Source organism: Electrophorus electricus, chromosome 13, assembly GCF_013358815.1.
Source record: "Electrophorus electricus isolate fEleEle1 chromosome 13, fEleEle1.pri, whole genome shotgun sequence".
Lineage (NCBI taxonomy): Eukaryota > Metazoa > Chordata > Actinopteri > Gymnotiformes > Gymnotidae > Electrophorus > Electrophorus electricus.
Window position 1 is genome coordinate 11,546,989 of NC_049547.1, and position 16,965 is coordinate 11,563,953.

At 38.9% G+C, this 16,965-nt stretch overlaps 2 protein-coding genes across 2 annotated transcripts; both read left to right on the forward strand.

The window, feature by feature from the left end:
* The first annotated feature begins 10,096 nt into the window (after positions 1-10,096).
* On the forward strand, positions 10,097-11,305 carry gdf3 (growth differentiation factor 3). Its single transcript, XM_027002469.2, has 2 exons — positions 10,097-10,358; positions 10,455-11,305. The coding sequence occupies exons 1-2, from the start codon at positions 10,097-10,099 to the stop codon at positions 11,303-11,305; spliced, it is 1,113 nt and encodes a 370-aa protein (XP_026858270.1).
* A 558-nt stretch (positions 11,306-11,863) lies between these two features.
* On the forward strand, positions 11,864-14,865 carry bmp2a (bone morphogenetic protein 2a). Its single transcript, XM_027002413.2, has 2 exons — positions 11,864-13,142; positions 13,858-14,865. Exons 1-2 carry the CDS (start codon positions 12,803-12,805, stop codon positions 14,712-14,714), a joined length of 1,197 nt encoding a protein of 398 aa, XP_026858214.2. The 5' UTR covers positions 11,864-12,802; the 3' UTR covers positions 14,715-14,865.
* The last annotated feature ends 2,100 nt before the right edge of the window (positions 14,866-16,965 follow it).

The window sequence follows — 16,965 nt, forward strand, 5'->3', positions numbered from 1 at the left end:
TATCACGAAATGAGATTAGCAGGTATAAGCCATCCTCATGCACATTAGTATGGAAAAATACATGTTTAATCATTCCTTTGAGAGATTATTTTGAACAACGCAGCTAGCTTTTGGTATTCCGTAGGAGCAGACTGGGACTTTGTTCAAATCTATTTTCAGTGAGCAGCACCAAATAATCGCCTGCAAGAAAGGTACACTTCCACTATGTGACTCTTGCAGAAATGCTGGATGTTTCTTTATATTGCACATTAATTCAATCAGTTGACACTTAATAACAATGCAGCCTTATACTTGACACTTTACAATGATCTTGTTCATGTCAAAATATTTAGTGAAGGCAGCAATCGTATATTTAAAATGGGTTGCAGTACCAGTGCTGGATGCACACTGACTGGTAGACCGCTGTGGGATTGGGAGGGACAGGTACAGGTAAAGCTTCTGTGTGATGGACAAGCTGCTGGCACCCCAGTCTTCTGCTTTTCTACTGAGAGGATGAGACTTCAGCAATCCAGCTGTATACTGAAGGAGCAGGAAGAAAGCCCACAGAGATGGGAGGGACACAGTGGAGCTGTGGCTCATTCTCCAATCTGCCATTCTGTGTTGTAGAATCCTACTATCCAGTTTCCTTTTTTGTGTCCTTAATGTTTGCGTGCATGTTAGACATTTGATGTTGCTTTTTCTATAAAGTACAGGTTATTTTTTAATAAAAAAGGTATTCTCTTAAAAAACAAACAAAACAAAAAATACTGAGCTGTCAATCATACTATATTGAGGCAGCACATAAAACAGATGAGTCCCTCATCTCTGATTCTGCCAGGTGCATTTCCTGGCAGGCTGATTTGTGTCTAATCCTGAGATAATCTCATGAGCCAGGGCTATTCTAGTAACTTTGGAAGCGTCATTGTGTGTCATGACTTCAATGCGTGAGATGAGTGCAGTAAGAGGGATGACAGTAATGGTCTGAGTGATGATTATGCTAGTGAATGCATGAGTCATGGCCTACACATTCTCAAATGTGCAGGAGGGGAGTCTGTACCATGCTCTCAGCACTCTCTCAGACTACTGCATTTCTAGCTGCTACTGTTATTCCTGTAACACAACCAAGTCAAGAATGCCTGAAATGTTTGGTTGAATGGCTTATATACTCTACAAAAGATTAATAACTTTGCACCAACCAAGTCCACTAAAACTAAAACTGAAAGCTCTGCGCAATTCTAAAAAATTCTAATGAAAGGATTTTTGGATGCAGCTTTTAGTGGCTGGAAAAGTTTAAAAAAAACAAACAAACATTAATTGATGGAATATTATGGCTAGTAATACACTGGTCATTGTGTCAAGTTTTTTCTTGATGAATTGAGATGTTCTGTTGGCTGTCCTTATTTTCAAACATTAAAGTCACAACTGATTTTGGTCTGACTTTGAGTTTACTAAAAGAGGGTGTTGAACAATCTTATAACCTATTATGCTGTATATATATATAATTCCAGATAATTTTACTCTTAACTATAATAGCATTAATATTTGTAATTTAGTTTGTTGTTCTACTTAGTCTAGACTAAATGTATTAAAAATAAATTTATATACAATCATTTATATACAATGTGTACAGGCTACAGGCAAGTTTCATTTAAGGGGGCCAGTGTTTTACTAATATATGTGCTGTGTAAATGTTATCTGAAAAAGTCATCAGTAATGCGTAGCCTCTCTTCTGCCTGAGTAATCTAATGACGGAGTATTTAATAGCGGTAAAGGTACAATTGTGTGTGACTCACTAAGGGGATGAGTTTCTCCGAAGTGTCTATGGGCATTAGGCACGAGACTGAAATTCTTCTTTACTTTCAGAGTCATTACACAGAAGCACAGCTGTAGGATATAACTGCCAAGATCAGGGGCTGATTAAGTACTGGGAAAAACCTTGAAATAGTATAATAGACATAGACATTTATAGCAAAGACCTGTGAAACTTCATTCACCAAAACTTTGACAAAGTCTTTTGGTCTAAAATTTCAAGGTTTTCTGTATCGTTTTTGAACCGATCACTGTCCTAAATGTTTTCTGCCCTCCCTGTTGAATTACTGTAAACTGTTTATTCCTGAAACCTCCTTCCCCACTAACAACTTAAGATAGAGCCTCCAAGCCTTCACCAAATACAGACACACATGAACAGACCCTCTCAACATTTTCATGCTAGTGCTTTTCAAAAATAAATATTGGCTGACTCAAGAGGGCAGCATTGTTCAACATTTCAAACCCACATCAGCGTGTCCAAGTGGCTTTGGATGTTTGGCCAAGTGACTATGTTTCAGAATATTAATGCTAAAACCAAGGCGGGTGACAGTGTGCTTAACTGGTAACACTGACAGTATATTCAAGAAGGATATAATGACTCATTATAATTAATATAATATTGTAATAATTAAACCCAGGAATAAGGAAATAGCTACCAGCATTATTGTTAGCAGCCATTAGACAAGCTTAATAATGACCACATCATTGGGCATGCTTTGTCAAGCAAGCCAAGCAGCCAAACCTGTGTGGCAATGCTTGCTTCAAAGGTGTCCTGAAGCCCCTGTAGATCCACTGACTTGGTCTAAAGTAACCTTTTGGACTAACAGCAAGAACATGTTTTGAAGCAAAAGAGGTAAGAATTAACAAGTCTTAATGAAACATTTCAGCTGTGAAATGGAACTATTCCTTTTAGACCTCTAAATCCATTCTCATGTAGGTCAGTGCATTGACTCAACACTGAATTCTCTTGATCTCAGTCTTAACGTGATGCGAAATAAACCTTTCCGAACCAGGGTTTGAGTGTACTCAGGATAGATTTCAGAAAGGGTTGACGAGGTCATGAACCTTGCCTTGGTTCAAACACTGCAGGCTTGTCTCTTTAGAGTGCAGTGAGGAGATGGACATGAAACACAGTATGACGAGGAGTTTTATTAACATAACCACCTGTGATCAGCAAGCTAGCAGCATGCAGCCCCTCCATAATAACAGTATTGTTTGGCTACAAGTTGTTTTTAAGGAGAAGTCCCAGTCTCTACTGCACAGGCTTCTTGGTGTCTTATTTTGCATCCTCAGTAATCTGAGCGCTCACCGGGCCTATTGTCTTTCTAAACGAAGTAATCTGGCAGCAGTCCCATCACCCCAAGGCCACAGGCACCTGCCTCTCACATGGCAGAAAATGGAAAGAAAAGAAAAGAGAATGGCGGGGACAACTAGGGGGATGCTGCAGATGAGCTGTCATGGTGTGTATGGGTGAGTCTGCAAGCTGCTGCATGTTCAGAGCCCAATGAAGAAGATGTACTTTCCCCTCTTCCATTTTAATACTCTGTTCATTATGAGGGTCCTGTATCAGTGTGAGGTACAGAAGGGACAGTGTAAATAAAGCCATTCACTCAGAGCGATTCATATCAGCACAGCTGTTTGTGTCAACAAAGAATCTTTTGGGATGTCAAAGTGCGGGTGTTTGTCCTTTGTCCTTTTATTTTAGATATTAGACATATGCACTACTACATGTTTATAAAATTTCCAGAGAAACAGGATGTTTCAGACAGAGATCCCTTAACAGCTGTGCAAGCAAAGTGCTTATGAAGTTCTAAGAGGAAAAATCAGTTTATGTAGATGTTTAAATCACAACATTCATTCCACGGGATTCCTTCTAAGGTTCTGTGAGTGTAGATCAATACTTTCCCTAACTTTTCTAAGGTTATTGGTTCCATAGCAACAACTGGCAATGAAAACAGATATGTCAACATTTAAATGTACATTGCTATTAAAATGTCTAGTCACTGGTAACAACAAATGCTTAATTCTAAAGTGATCAACAAAATGGTCAGCAAGCCTTCTCTTGCTTCCTTCAGTGTAAAGCTAATTACATATCTCTTGCAAGAAATACAACTCCTGCAGTAATACATAAGGAGGAATGAGTGATAACAATTGATTCTTTAATGCTAGTCGTTTTAGTGACTGTGTTAATAAATTTACTTCTAGCACATCTAGAAAAGTAATCAGCTGCACACATTAAACAGATATAGATATAAATATCTAGATATCATGATATATAGAGACATCAGCAAAAGACCCATTTATATATTTTTTCAGCTTTTTACCAATATGTAAATATAGTCATGTGTTCATATATAAGCAAAAAAAAATTTAATTCCAAAATGTATTTATGTATTTGTAGCGTGTTTTAATATTCTAATCTGATTAAAATTTAGTTGTAATATTAATGTATTAATTCCCTGATTCTGATTTGCTGAAGTAATATTTTGTTGTGTATTGTGTCCCTTTCACACAGAGTTGATGCATTTATTTTATGGCATTTGTAAAGTATAAAGAATAAACCAAAGCGTGTGTTGAACCTACAGACACAGGTTTACATCTTATGTCTGCTCACGTGTGGTTGGCAATGGACTATATAGCGTTCCTCTCCTAGACTCATTTCTAGACTTCAGAGTAGAACACGTCTCCACATGCCAGTCTGTAAATCCTCGAATGGATTGCATCACTTGATATTCTGCCAGCAATGATTATATCCTTGCCTCATATTCAATTCTTCCCTTCCCTTGCAACAGTAACATACTGGGCTAAATATGAACATGGTGTAATGGAGTAGACTACGCCACAGAGCTTTGGAAAAACCTCAAACCTTCGTGTGTTCATTGAAAAAGGATGTTTTCTGATATCAGTAGATGTCAATAGAGATAAACTGTCAAATCTAATGAGTTTCAGTGTTTCAGGTTTTTAAGTAGTCAGATGCTTGAAGGCTATCTGCAGACTTTGCTTTAAAAAGTCTAATTAAATTTGTATTAACCTACTGTATGCATAAGCAAACTGATGCATTCTTATATTCAATTGCTGTTTGACTAGAACATTTTGCTGACATGTATGTGTTTCAGTGGCTATAAAATGTTTTAAAAAGAATTGAAAGTCATTTAGTCAGAAACTGAACTGTAGTCCTCCAAGGAGGCTGAGTACATGACTCACACAGTGCATAAGGGGCCACAGAAAGGCCCCATTTATCTTAGACATCTTAAATGGGGGAAGAAAATCAAATCTAACATATGGTTACACAGCAGTTCCAATCTTAGTCAAATGAGGAGTTATCAGAGCCTACTTAGAATTGTCAGGTCATGACCTTTTATCCTGCCTCTGAAATGAGTGCTGAGGGCAAGTAGTTTGATTAATTATGTCATTTTTTGCATCATTAAATTAAAACAACTGTGCCATTTAAGAGTTTCATTTAAATAATCTCAAACAGTTCTGAGATATTACCAACCTCCTTCAAAGATTCATCAAAGTATTGTTTGCACATACAAATTCAGTATATCAGGCAGTGATTGGAGATTGCATATTGCCTCAACCAATCACTGATTTTCTGATTCTGTTTTTTGGTGCATATATTACATGCATTTGTAAATAAGGCTCACACCAAAATAAATAAATAAAATTAAAAAAAATCACAATCCACAGAATTTAGCTGAGCATCACAACCAGCAGCATCTGTTTCCAATATGTAGCGTAGCGGAAGGGTGGGTGCCTCATTTAGTGGCATAAAAAGTACAGCCTACTGCATCTTTAAATAGCTTGTGGCTTTGGGCTGGACGGATGTGTGGCTTATTGTTGTATCCCAGATTCCTTGAATCTAGACTACAGCTTCTATCCTTTGAAGGCAACAAGTGTACAATTAGAGTGGAATGAGTGCAATGCTCTCTGCAGCTCCTGTGCATTTGTGCAGAACCCAGCTGAGGCAAAGCCTTGCGTTCGGCTTGTCTCAGGAGGGTCCTACTGAAGCACAGGAGAGCACTGTCACACCGTGCGCCCTTCCCGCACTCTCTTGAACTTGCAGTGATGAGAACTGCAATTTAGCAGCAAAAAGAAGGCTAGTTTTTTTGCAAACACTATGCCGCAGAAGCTTAGAAATACTGTCTTCACAATAAGTAAGGTCTACCAAAGCACATACGTTGTGCTGAGACATCTTTCCTTGAAGAGTCTGAGCATGTGACCACTCAGTTGCTGGGCTGTGTGGCATACTGTCACTGATAGAGAGGCCAAATGCTTCCTGTGGGACATGGGAATGCCAGCAGACATATACATGCTGCCACCTATGTGTACATGGGCAAGCTGAAGTTGAACCAGAAATCCCAGCAGTAGGGTTCAGCTCTGCTCTGAGCCACGCTAGAGTAGATACAGTGTACTGAATTGCTTAATTACCACTGTTAAGTCAGAGCTCAAAGTACAGTGATCGATAACTGCAGTGATCAATTACTGGCTTTCTATTTTTTTAATTAGTTACTGTGTATCTTAGCCATCTTGCCAAGCCAGCTGTTAAAATATAGATTATAAACAAACTATATTTTACCAGTCTTCTCCATCAGCTCAAAAAATGCCATTCCATACTATAACACTACAGGTAGATGTTCCCTAGACTCCAAAAATAGGGCTGCTGTAACTCGAGAGAATAAGCAGTGCATTTTGTGTCTTGCTTTTCAAAATTGTTTTGTGACTCTTCCTTTACTTTGCTTCTTGCATCACTCTTCATCACTGTTCAACCTAAAAAGCAGACTGGCCCCTAGTTCTTCAGTATACTATAAACTGGAGAATAGCATGACTGGAAAACAGAAAACAAAATGAAATACTTTCAATTGTGCATATTTTGTGCATTTCTTTCTGTATCTACTTTATGAAAGGGAGTGAAAAGAATAGGATTTACACTATAGGGAAACTACAGGTATAAGATATGAAATAAGATATTTACCTCAGATAATCTTAATATTAAAATCCTTTCTGCATCATCTGTAAGATCAAAGATGGCATTTACTTAAGTATGGCATTTGTTGAACATATCTTTTGAGGTTGTAAACATAACAATAACAATAACCAATTAATGAAAATAGAAAGCAATGTTGCAGTCATAAACTATCATTTACAAGTTTCAGCAGTGCCATTATTAAATAAGTATGGCAGTCCAGGGCAGCAAAAAGCTCAAAGATGTCCACAATGATCAAGCTTTGCAGTGGATTCTCTAAAATGTCATTGTGGAGTTGAATGAGGTGGGTATAAATAACTGCATGCACTGCATATCAAGAAAGATGGCAGTAAAACCTACCCCACCACATCTCCACAATGACCTGATTTTCCAGGAAAAAAAGGGACAGAGTATGTCTCCCCCTTTCCCAGATTTAAGTGCAGTGTCACTTTCTATACAGGTGATACAATAACTGTGGATACATATCATATGATGAAAATATTTACATAATGCAACAGGATTAACATATAAATTATGGCATAATCTTCCTGCATATCAGTTTATGTGGATTTTTATACAAAAAGTCCCCTTTCTCACTTATTGTGCCTTTGTACTACTAGCAGGCAGATGGACCCAGGAATGACAGGGAAGACTGTAAAAGATGGACTCAGGAATGACAAGGAAGACTGTAGAAGTGAGCCATATTAGGGACTCTCCAAATGAGGATTACAACTACTCTTTCAACACTGCCCTCCCCCCACCCCCAACCATGAATGTTTGCAGGGAGATAATAATCACTGTCCACCAGTAAGTACATTGGTGTAATCCTGTGTTGTTCATATTGTTATACAAAGACTCTTGACAGGTTTAATACTCTTTAAAAGAATACTAAAGCACTCATGCCCCCAAGTTCTGTTAGTGATGCAAAATCTGTTTGAGCTAATTTTCTCCTTATTCTGTTATATTAGTGTGTGTCTGTGGAGACTCAGTTTGCTATCTGCCTAATCCACCTCCATGGATGACCCTGATTAAGGGAGCAGACAGTAGATGATTGTTTGTGCCATTGATGTAATGTCTAGTATGCCTGCAGTCTGTAATTCAGTGATGCACTGGTGAGGGTGACAGGTGCTAAGAGGACAGCATATATACTCTGGTATCATATGATAGGTCTAATTTGGACTTTGGGATTTTGTAACCACCTATGTTCAGAGTTCTGTTTGTCTTCTAAATTTGCATCTTAACAGAAAACAGGCCAGTTTCCCAGATCTAGATTGAAAATAAGCATAGACTAAAAAGATTTTTCATTGCCTACTCACAATTGCATATGCAATTTAGTTCAAGTTGAGGCTTAATAGCCAGGAAAGTAGCCCTTTGTAATAAATACCCTCCAGGGATTTGTGAATGCTGCAAATAACAATAGTTTACGATCCTGTCACATTCTTTGAAATGTGCATTTGTGCACACCTGAAAAGAAACTAACAAAAATTAAAAATGATTAAATATAGTGTTTGTGTGTTTGCATTTCTATATATGGAATTATTGAGTCTCTGACACTGATCAAATTATTCTTATATGTCTTATGGATTAAGCATATTCAATGAATAAATTTCCATTGGTGAATCACAACTGGAAACCTTTTAGTCCAAGCTTGGGTCTAATCTTAGTGTGGAATAGTGGACACTGGCATTTTAAAAAATCTATTTCCATTATGGATTCTCCATCAACAGACCAGACTTCCTTGATATCAAGCCTGGTGGAAGACAATACATTTTATTAATGAAGTGTAATATTCATTAATTGGAGCAAATCATATGTCAAAGTTACTAAACAGCATAAAAATAACTTACATTTCCAACAGAGAAATGGAAGAAAAGCAGAAGAATAAAATTTAGGAGCATCACAGTGTCTAACATTTGTACTTGCAATGACACTCACAATGAATATAAGAATAACCAAGGTTTTCTCAGTGATGTCTAATACTCTGTTGTGCACCAGTATGTGGGATGTAATTTCATGAGTTCTCAGTGTACAGTCATTAAGTAAGCAAACGTTAAGGGGAATGGGGAACCATAGCACAGAATAAATTATCCTATCAAGTGAAACATGAGATTTGGAAAATATTATGACAGTGACTCGACCATGACTAAGATCCACTCATTTTTTACAGGTATTATTCATTCTATCCATGAACATGGACCACCATAACTTTTTTGTGGCCTCTGCATTTGAAACTCTATCTAATAGGAGTCCATGAGTAAGCTTTAAGCTCAAAGTGTGATTGTGACAAATGAAGAGGTGAGTACAATATCATGTTTAAGATAGTCCAGATTTCATCCCTGATTTTTCTGCGAAGACTATTGTACCTTTTGTTCTGATGGTATCCTTGAAGGACCACAAAACTTTATCAGCACATTATTAGCCACTAGCATCTGTTTATCATATCAGGGGCAGATCTGGACAAATACAACCTTTCAGATGTCTCTTGTCAGGCTTGTACATTAATAAGAATAATATAGCTGTGTGTGAAAATTTTAGAAATTGTAATTTAATATGCATACAATAGAGGGAATGCCCCCCACACATGCATACCTGTGGTTTTAATCATGTTACATTATATCTAAATATTGATTCAAATAATTGAACTATACTTTCATCTTAACTTACTTGTCGAGGTCTGTTTCCAACTCACTATTTTTCACTCAGTGCTGTTAATAAATTGGAATGTAGGCATAGAGTTCAAGCAAAAATATGTTACCAGGAACAAACTAATGGATCAATCCAATGATTCTTGTCAGTACATTTTTACCATTGCCTCTTGGAATTTGTTTAGGAGCAGCATTGTTTTTTCTGTGCCCCAGAAAGATGTAGCATGTACACACAAGGATAACAGTAAAGCCAGCTTTCTTCTTTTAAAAAGGGCAATGCATCAAAGCATCACACAGAAATCTTCAGACTAGACTAACAAATCACCGCAGATGTATTATAAACTTAATTTTTGAGGGGCAAGGGGGGTGGTTTACTGCTCGACAATATAAACGCTACAGGATATCTGAGATCTAGGCCTACAATGGAAAAACCACTACCCCCTCTAGCAAGCACAAGTTTAAGTTGGTTCTTCATTTTTCATCACGTGCCGATATCCCGCGTGCACTTCAGAGACATTCTGCGCGCCTAATTTGCATAGCAATCCAATTACCTCATCTATTAGTTGCACCTTTGGCTTGACTACTCGGCGCCAATCTTCACGCTTTTAGTGAGTTATCAGGCTGCCATTCACATAGACTAAAAGGTGGCGGCCTTGTTTAGACAACGTTCCGAAATAGTAGCCGTTCGGTATTCAGTATGGCAATTTTAAAGTTTTTATTTGTAGCATCCTTTTCCATCTTTGGATTGGTCTACACCGAGAATGTGAAATTTCAAGAAAAATTTTTTTTTAATTCGCTGGGGCTCTCGAGTCGGCCAAAACCATCAAATCATGCTGCTGTGCCCTCTTCGCTTTGGAGAATCTTCAAGAAGACAGATAAAATACGCACGGAAACTGATCCATGTACTGTGTCAGAGTATGGAGTCAGAGGAAACATTGTGAGATATGTCCTAGATCAAGGTGAGCTTCTTGCCGTTGTCTCCATCTAGGCCTCACGACAGTGTGTGTTTTTTGTAACACCTCCAAATCCATGATTTCATAATCCTTTTTCAACAGGTAGACTGATTTCAGAATCGAACCACCACTGCCCAATGTGTGTGGAAAAGCATCTGTTTTTCAACATGTCCGTGCTCGAAAAAATTGAGCAACTCTCGTTTGCACAGCTGGAAATAAAGTTCAAACAAGATTTTTTTCGCATGTCGCAGAAAGCGGCACATCGTGCCTTTACCATGCACCTCTACAAAGTCTTAAGGCCCACATTAAAGGGAATGAATCATGCATTTAGCCGCAGACTGCTGTTCTCTCAGTCGGTTCACTATCAGTACACTCACGGTGCTATTAATTTTAACTTCACTGATCTGGCAGAATCGTGGAGACAACCAGGCAAAAACTACGGTATGATACTGGTTTTCCAATTCACCCAAATCAGCAACAGCCTCAACTCGGTTGAGTATGACCATGTGAGTGCAAACTCACACAGTCATATAGAGATCCCAGAGCTTGTCACATCGCTAGTGGTTGTATCTTTGAACCCTTATCAGTGTAGATCAAGGAAGAAGAGGAGCGCCTACTATTTACCGATTGCCCCCAGCAATGTGTGCAGACCGAGGCGGCTTTACATTGACTTCAAAGATGTTGGGTGGCAAGACTGGATCATTGCTCCACAGGGCTATATGGCGAATTACTGCCATGGGGAGTGTCCGTTTCCGCTCAGTGAAAGCTTGAACGGGACCAACCACGCCATTTTGCAGACTCTAGTCCATTCGTTCGAACCAAAAGAGACCCCCCAGCCTTGTTGCGTCCCTATCAAGTTATCGCCCATTTCTATGCTGTATTATGACAACAATGACAATGTTGTTCTCAGACATTATGAGGATATGGTGGTAGATGAATGTGGTTGCAGATAAGATACTAGATGTTTCTTTGATGAAAATACAATAAACTTTGATTTGTTTAAATACTTTGATGTCTGGTTTGCTCGTTTGATGTGGTTTTACAGATTGTTCCGTAGTTTATCCAAGTCTTAATGTACCTGTCCTGTGTGTGTGCAAGACTGTTTCCTCCACTGGTTGGCGCGCTGTGTTTAAATTTCGGCCGTTGTAGTACAACACTAGAATTTAGTGAAATTACACCCAATAATTATACTTGTCAAGATCTTTAATGTAGTCTTACATAGGCTATTGTAAATATTTACAGTGACTGGAAGACTTAAGAAAATACAAAAGGGTATTTTGTTTTGAAAATGTATCTGTATTTACCACCGGAAACCTGAACACCGGCAGCAGGTTAATAAACCTTGTGTGACAGTATGAGTAGTGTTTTTTTTTTTTCTCCCCCTCCTTTGGCCGCTGATGTGTTAGCTCGTGACATCACTGAGCAACAAAACGACACTTCAAAGCGCGAGCGTTGCAGTCAGGCTCGCTACTGCACACAGCGCAGCTGCGCGCCAACGAGACGCACCAAAGTCAAATGTGGCAGTGAACGGCGCGCTCTTTGCAGGCGAAGGCTTTTGTTTTTGAGTTGCCAGCACCTTGCTACGTCAAAGAAATTTATTAAAGCGCGTTGCATAATCACAACACGCTTGTTTCTTCTGAAGCCCTTCCTATACTACTTTTCGTCTTTTTAAAAACATTTTTTTTTAGCGACTGACTGTCGAAAATATGTAAGACAAATAGTTTTAATGTTTTGAATCTTTCTGCTTTGTACCGAATAGTTGTGTGATATGCGCTGAAATGGACGATGTTTTGTGAAATAGCAATTGCAAACGTTACAGGAAAAATGAGAGCGGCAGTACTTTAAGTTCCGCAGGGCTTCATTGATAATCATCTGTCATGGAAAAAAGCGGGATGCATAACTTTCAGCAGTGGGCTGCGCACCCGATTTAACTGGACTTTATCCTTAGAGCCGGCACTTGTACAGACAACACCTACCAAGAAGGTTGCTAGAACGTTAAAGAGTACAATTTCTTTTCGATGTCTTGTTTGAGACAGTTTCTCGCGGATTTAGACCATCTCTTATTTGGATGTTTCTGTGGATCTTTTGGAGGTTTTATTGATCGACAAAAAGGTCGGCATTTCAGTGAGTTTTCATGTTCGATACGACTGCTCGTTGAGCTTTTACTCTCTTTCCACCATCTCCTTTTGCACTGTTAATCTGGAGAAGTTAGGATTATGACTGTTTTACACTCATTGTCTTTCTTCCGCCAGACGTCAGATTCTTTACGTTTATATTGCAAAAAATATCAACTGTCAAGGTGACTGATTAATGACGGGCGCATATTTACATTAAGGGAGAGTAAAATGACTAAACTGAACAGCAGAGATGGAAATCTCCGCTGGTTTGTGCCTGTGTGATACCGTCTTTCCCCACTGAAAAGTTGCCCATCTGTCAGGCAGAGCGTGACCATGGACTCCGTTGTCCGTGCTTTCATGATATTGCTGTTCGGTCAGGTGTTATTCGGAGGCTGTACTGGACTTATTCCCGAGATTGGCCGGCGAAAATACAGTTCCCCACTGTCCGAGGACATCTTAAACACCTTTGAACTTCGACTTCTAAGCATGTTTGGGCTAAAACAGAGACCGAATCCAAGCAAGTCTGTCGTCGTTCCACAGTACATGATTGACTTGTTCACAGTGTACTCTGCGAACACGGAGCAAAAACATAGTCGACCGAAAGGTTCCCTCGGGAGGAATTCTCAAAGGTCCGCCAGTCGGGCTAATACAATAAGAAGTTTCCACAATGATGGTAAGCAATCTTACAGCATCTAAACTGAACTAACTATGTCTCTCTATCTCTGACACAAAATAAGTAACAAGTGTAACCGGCAAATATATATATATATATAATTTATTTATTGTGTGTGTGTGTACAGAAACTTTAATTCCGTGGAAATATTCTGCTTGTCACATGCAAACACATCATGAGTGTCAGAATTGAGTGAAAATGTATTATTTATCAGACATAAATGACAAACATTTAACATTTATCAGACACATGCTTCTCATTCTTGTTCATCTCTACTGGCTACCAAGTAAACTCATCAGTATACGTATGTTGCTGCTTTAAAAAAGAGAGAATTCCCTTGGAATATGTGTGAAGTTGGCTTGGTGGATTTTCCACACTGTTTAAGGCAAAAAATATTAAATTAGATACTTTTTTAGAAGTCAAACTAAAATTAGAAATCAAAATATGAGCTTGAAAGAATACAGTATTACCAGTCAGATGCTTCACATTCTCCTTTACTGTAGATATCAAGTTTGGAGTACATTACAAAAACATTACATGTGCTGCAGGACATTACTTGAACATTGCTGAATAACCCAGTTCACATACATATACATATTTTTGAAATAGCTTTGATTTAGTCTGTGCAGGAATAAATAGCAAACTTGTCAACAAGTGTACATGTAACTTCTCTAAAAATGCAAGTGCATTCTGAGTATGTTTTAATCTCTTTCAGAATCTGCAGAGGAGTTGTTAAGTCATGGTGGGAAAATGTCTCAAAGATTCCTCTTTAATTTAAGCTCCGTCCCCAGCGAGGAGTTTGTCACATCAGCAGAGCTGAGGATTTATAGGGAGCAGGTCATGACAACCACAAATGCTAGCAGAAACAACAGTACAGGGTACCATCGCATTAACATATATGAGGTCATGAAGCCTGCCGTTTGCAGTAAAGAGCCCATTACGAGACTCCTGGACACCAGACTGGTTCAGCACAGCCTGAGCAAGTGGGAGAGCTTTGACGTAAGTCCTGCCGTCGTGCGGTGGACCACAGAGGGACACACCAACCATGGCTTCGTAGTGGAGGTGGTTCACCCCAGCCATGCAGAAGGAGACTACAAGAGGCATGTCAGGGTCAGTAGGTCCCTGCATAACAGCGAGGACTCATGGCAACAGATGAGGCCACTCCTGCTCACATTCAGCCATGATGGCAAAGGACACATGCTGCACTCTAGGGAGAAGCGCCAGGCGCGACGCGGCAGCAAGCCGAAGAAAAAACACAAAGCCAACTGCAGAAGGCACTCCCTCTATGTGGACTTCAGTGACGTGGGCTGGAATGACTGGATAGTGGCCCCGCCAGGCTATCATGCCTTTTACTGCCAAGGGGAGTGTCCTTTCCCTCTGGCAGACCACCTGAACTCCACCAATCATGCTATTGTGCAAACGCTGGTCAACTCTGTGAACAGCAATATTCCTAAAGCCTGCTGCGTGCCCACCGACCTGAGCCCCATATCCTTACTCTATCTGGATGAGTATGAGAAAGTGGTCCTGAAAAACTACCAGGATATGGTGGTGGAAGGCTGTGGGTGCCGCTGAAAGCCACAGACTCGCATTTTGCAAGGACACTTTATTTCCTGATACTACACTTTTTATTTATGCTAAAGTAAAACACATATTTTGGAAAAAAAAAAATATATAAGGCTATATTTATGTCCACTAATGGGAAAATAAATATTTTAAATTCAAGTTCAACTAATGTATTTTCTGATGTACATTTCAATTAGTACAATTCCGCACATGAAGTATATTGTTCATATTTTGTATTTATTTCTATTATAACCACTTTTAGTAAATAGTATATATCTATTTATGTGTAATCAGAGAAAAAAATATAGATTTGTACAATGTCAAAACACACCATAGATGAGTTTGTGTCTCTCCTTTAATTGCTAAAGTGAGAAAGTCAGTAAGGCTGCTCTGTGTGTAAAGTTACAGAAGCCCTAAAATGCAAATTATAAGTGGTATTTGGCTATTTCAGTTTCATCTAACTAATTGTAGTGTCATGGAGCACTGAACACATTTGGTAGAGCAGTTCAAAAGTACATAATTGGACCTGTCTTGCAGTAAGAAGCAATGGGGAATGTGAATGCACTTATCTAGAAGCAATGGTGAATGTGAATGCACTTATCTACAAGCAATGTGACAGGTAGTTGACACTGAATGCTCAGGAACTTTGATGGTGTGCGAGAGACCCACAGTACGAATCTTTGACCTCTACCTGTAGGTTTACATACAATTACTACATGGCCTGTTCAACATGATGCTTTGATTTTCAAAATTACTTCCTTACCTTTTACAGTGAACGGTATTTGATGGTATAAACATATTGAAATGCCTAGACATTTTCAAGAACTGTTTTGTTAGGGGTATGCTGTTCAAGAAGTAAGGTTCCTTGTCATTTACTTGCGCAAAAGAGAACGGAATGCAATTCCCATGCTGCTAGACAAACACTATAATTTAACCTTTTCCTAAATCTGTTTTTTTTTTTTCACATTTGGGGGTTTACTTGTTCAAGAGTCTGGCCAAACCTCCCAGTGTTCATTTACTTGAAGTAGAATGTTAAAGATGTATAAGAAAAAAATAAACAGCTCTTGTCTAGGAGTCTTTAACAATATTCATTGGTGCTCAACACTAGTAAGAGTTGACAAAATATGTAAGTGATATTTTTATTTCTATAAAAAGTACACTAAAGATAGAGATTTAGTTATACTTACAGGCCCATGTAAAAGACTTACTCGAGTCTACTTTTTGACACTGAAACAACAAACAATGCAAAATGGGAAAGATAAAAGCTATCAGATAAACACACAAGGAATTACAGCTGTACTTCTTTTAAATGGAACCTGTTTCTCTTGGATGGTGAAATGTCTTGACATGAGTGTGGGGTAAAAAAAAAGTTGTTTAAAGACCATAATTCACAGTATGGTGTGATAGCTGACATATGGCATGTGGCATATGAACACACTGGTTTACAGATGTGCAAAACCAACACACCCTACTTATCAAGGTGTATATTGAACCCATAGTGTACATGGTGTGCATGTTGAAGAGGTGTCACACTTGCCAGCATAGCATAATACTATCTAAAGTGCCAAAGTGATGTGGTGTTAAATAATTAATTGGTTAGCATGTGCTGTAAAGAGTCTGATTCTGTTCTTCGAAGATGCACAACTTTTGTGGTACTTGAATTCCTGTGACATTCCAGAGATAAGACAGTGAAGATGGCCATCTTTATGGTACATAATCTGTGCTGAGACTATGTTAATGGCTCAGATAAGAGCACAGGAACTTCCAAGCTGCTGCTCAAAGAGCACTCCTCTGGTCAGATGGTACAGCAGACCTGATTTCTTTTGGTCCCAAGCCAAGTGCAATGGTAACTGTCTCCTTCGCATGCATTGCTATTGCCTTGACAGAAATCTTTAACTTGACCTTTTAAAAAACTTAAAAAAAAAAAAAATTCAACATATCTAAAATGTATCAGCTCATATAGATGATAACTTCCTCATTTACATGCTTGGATTCTCTAGGCTTTGAGAGTTAATTCAAACTTCAGTGTCCTCTTACATTGGTTTCTTTGTGAATGTATATTGTATATACACTCACCTTCTGTAATCTATAAAATATCTCACTCACAGCATGCAATGCTTACCCAACATCTGCAGTCTCCCTCCTGCTGTAGCACTGCCTATTCTCCCTTCTTACCCCCTTCCCCCTCTCCATCTGTCATGTGACCCAGGGTTGCACATGTGCACACACCACTGGCCTTGCTGGGACTCCAGAAGGGCTT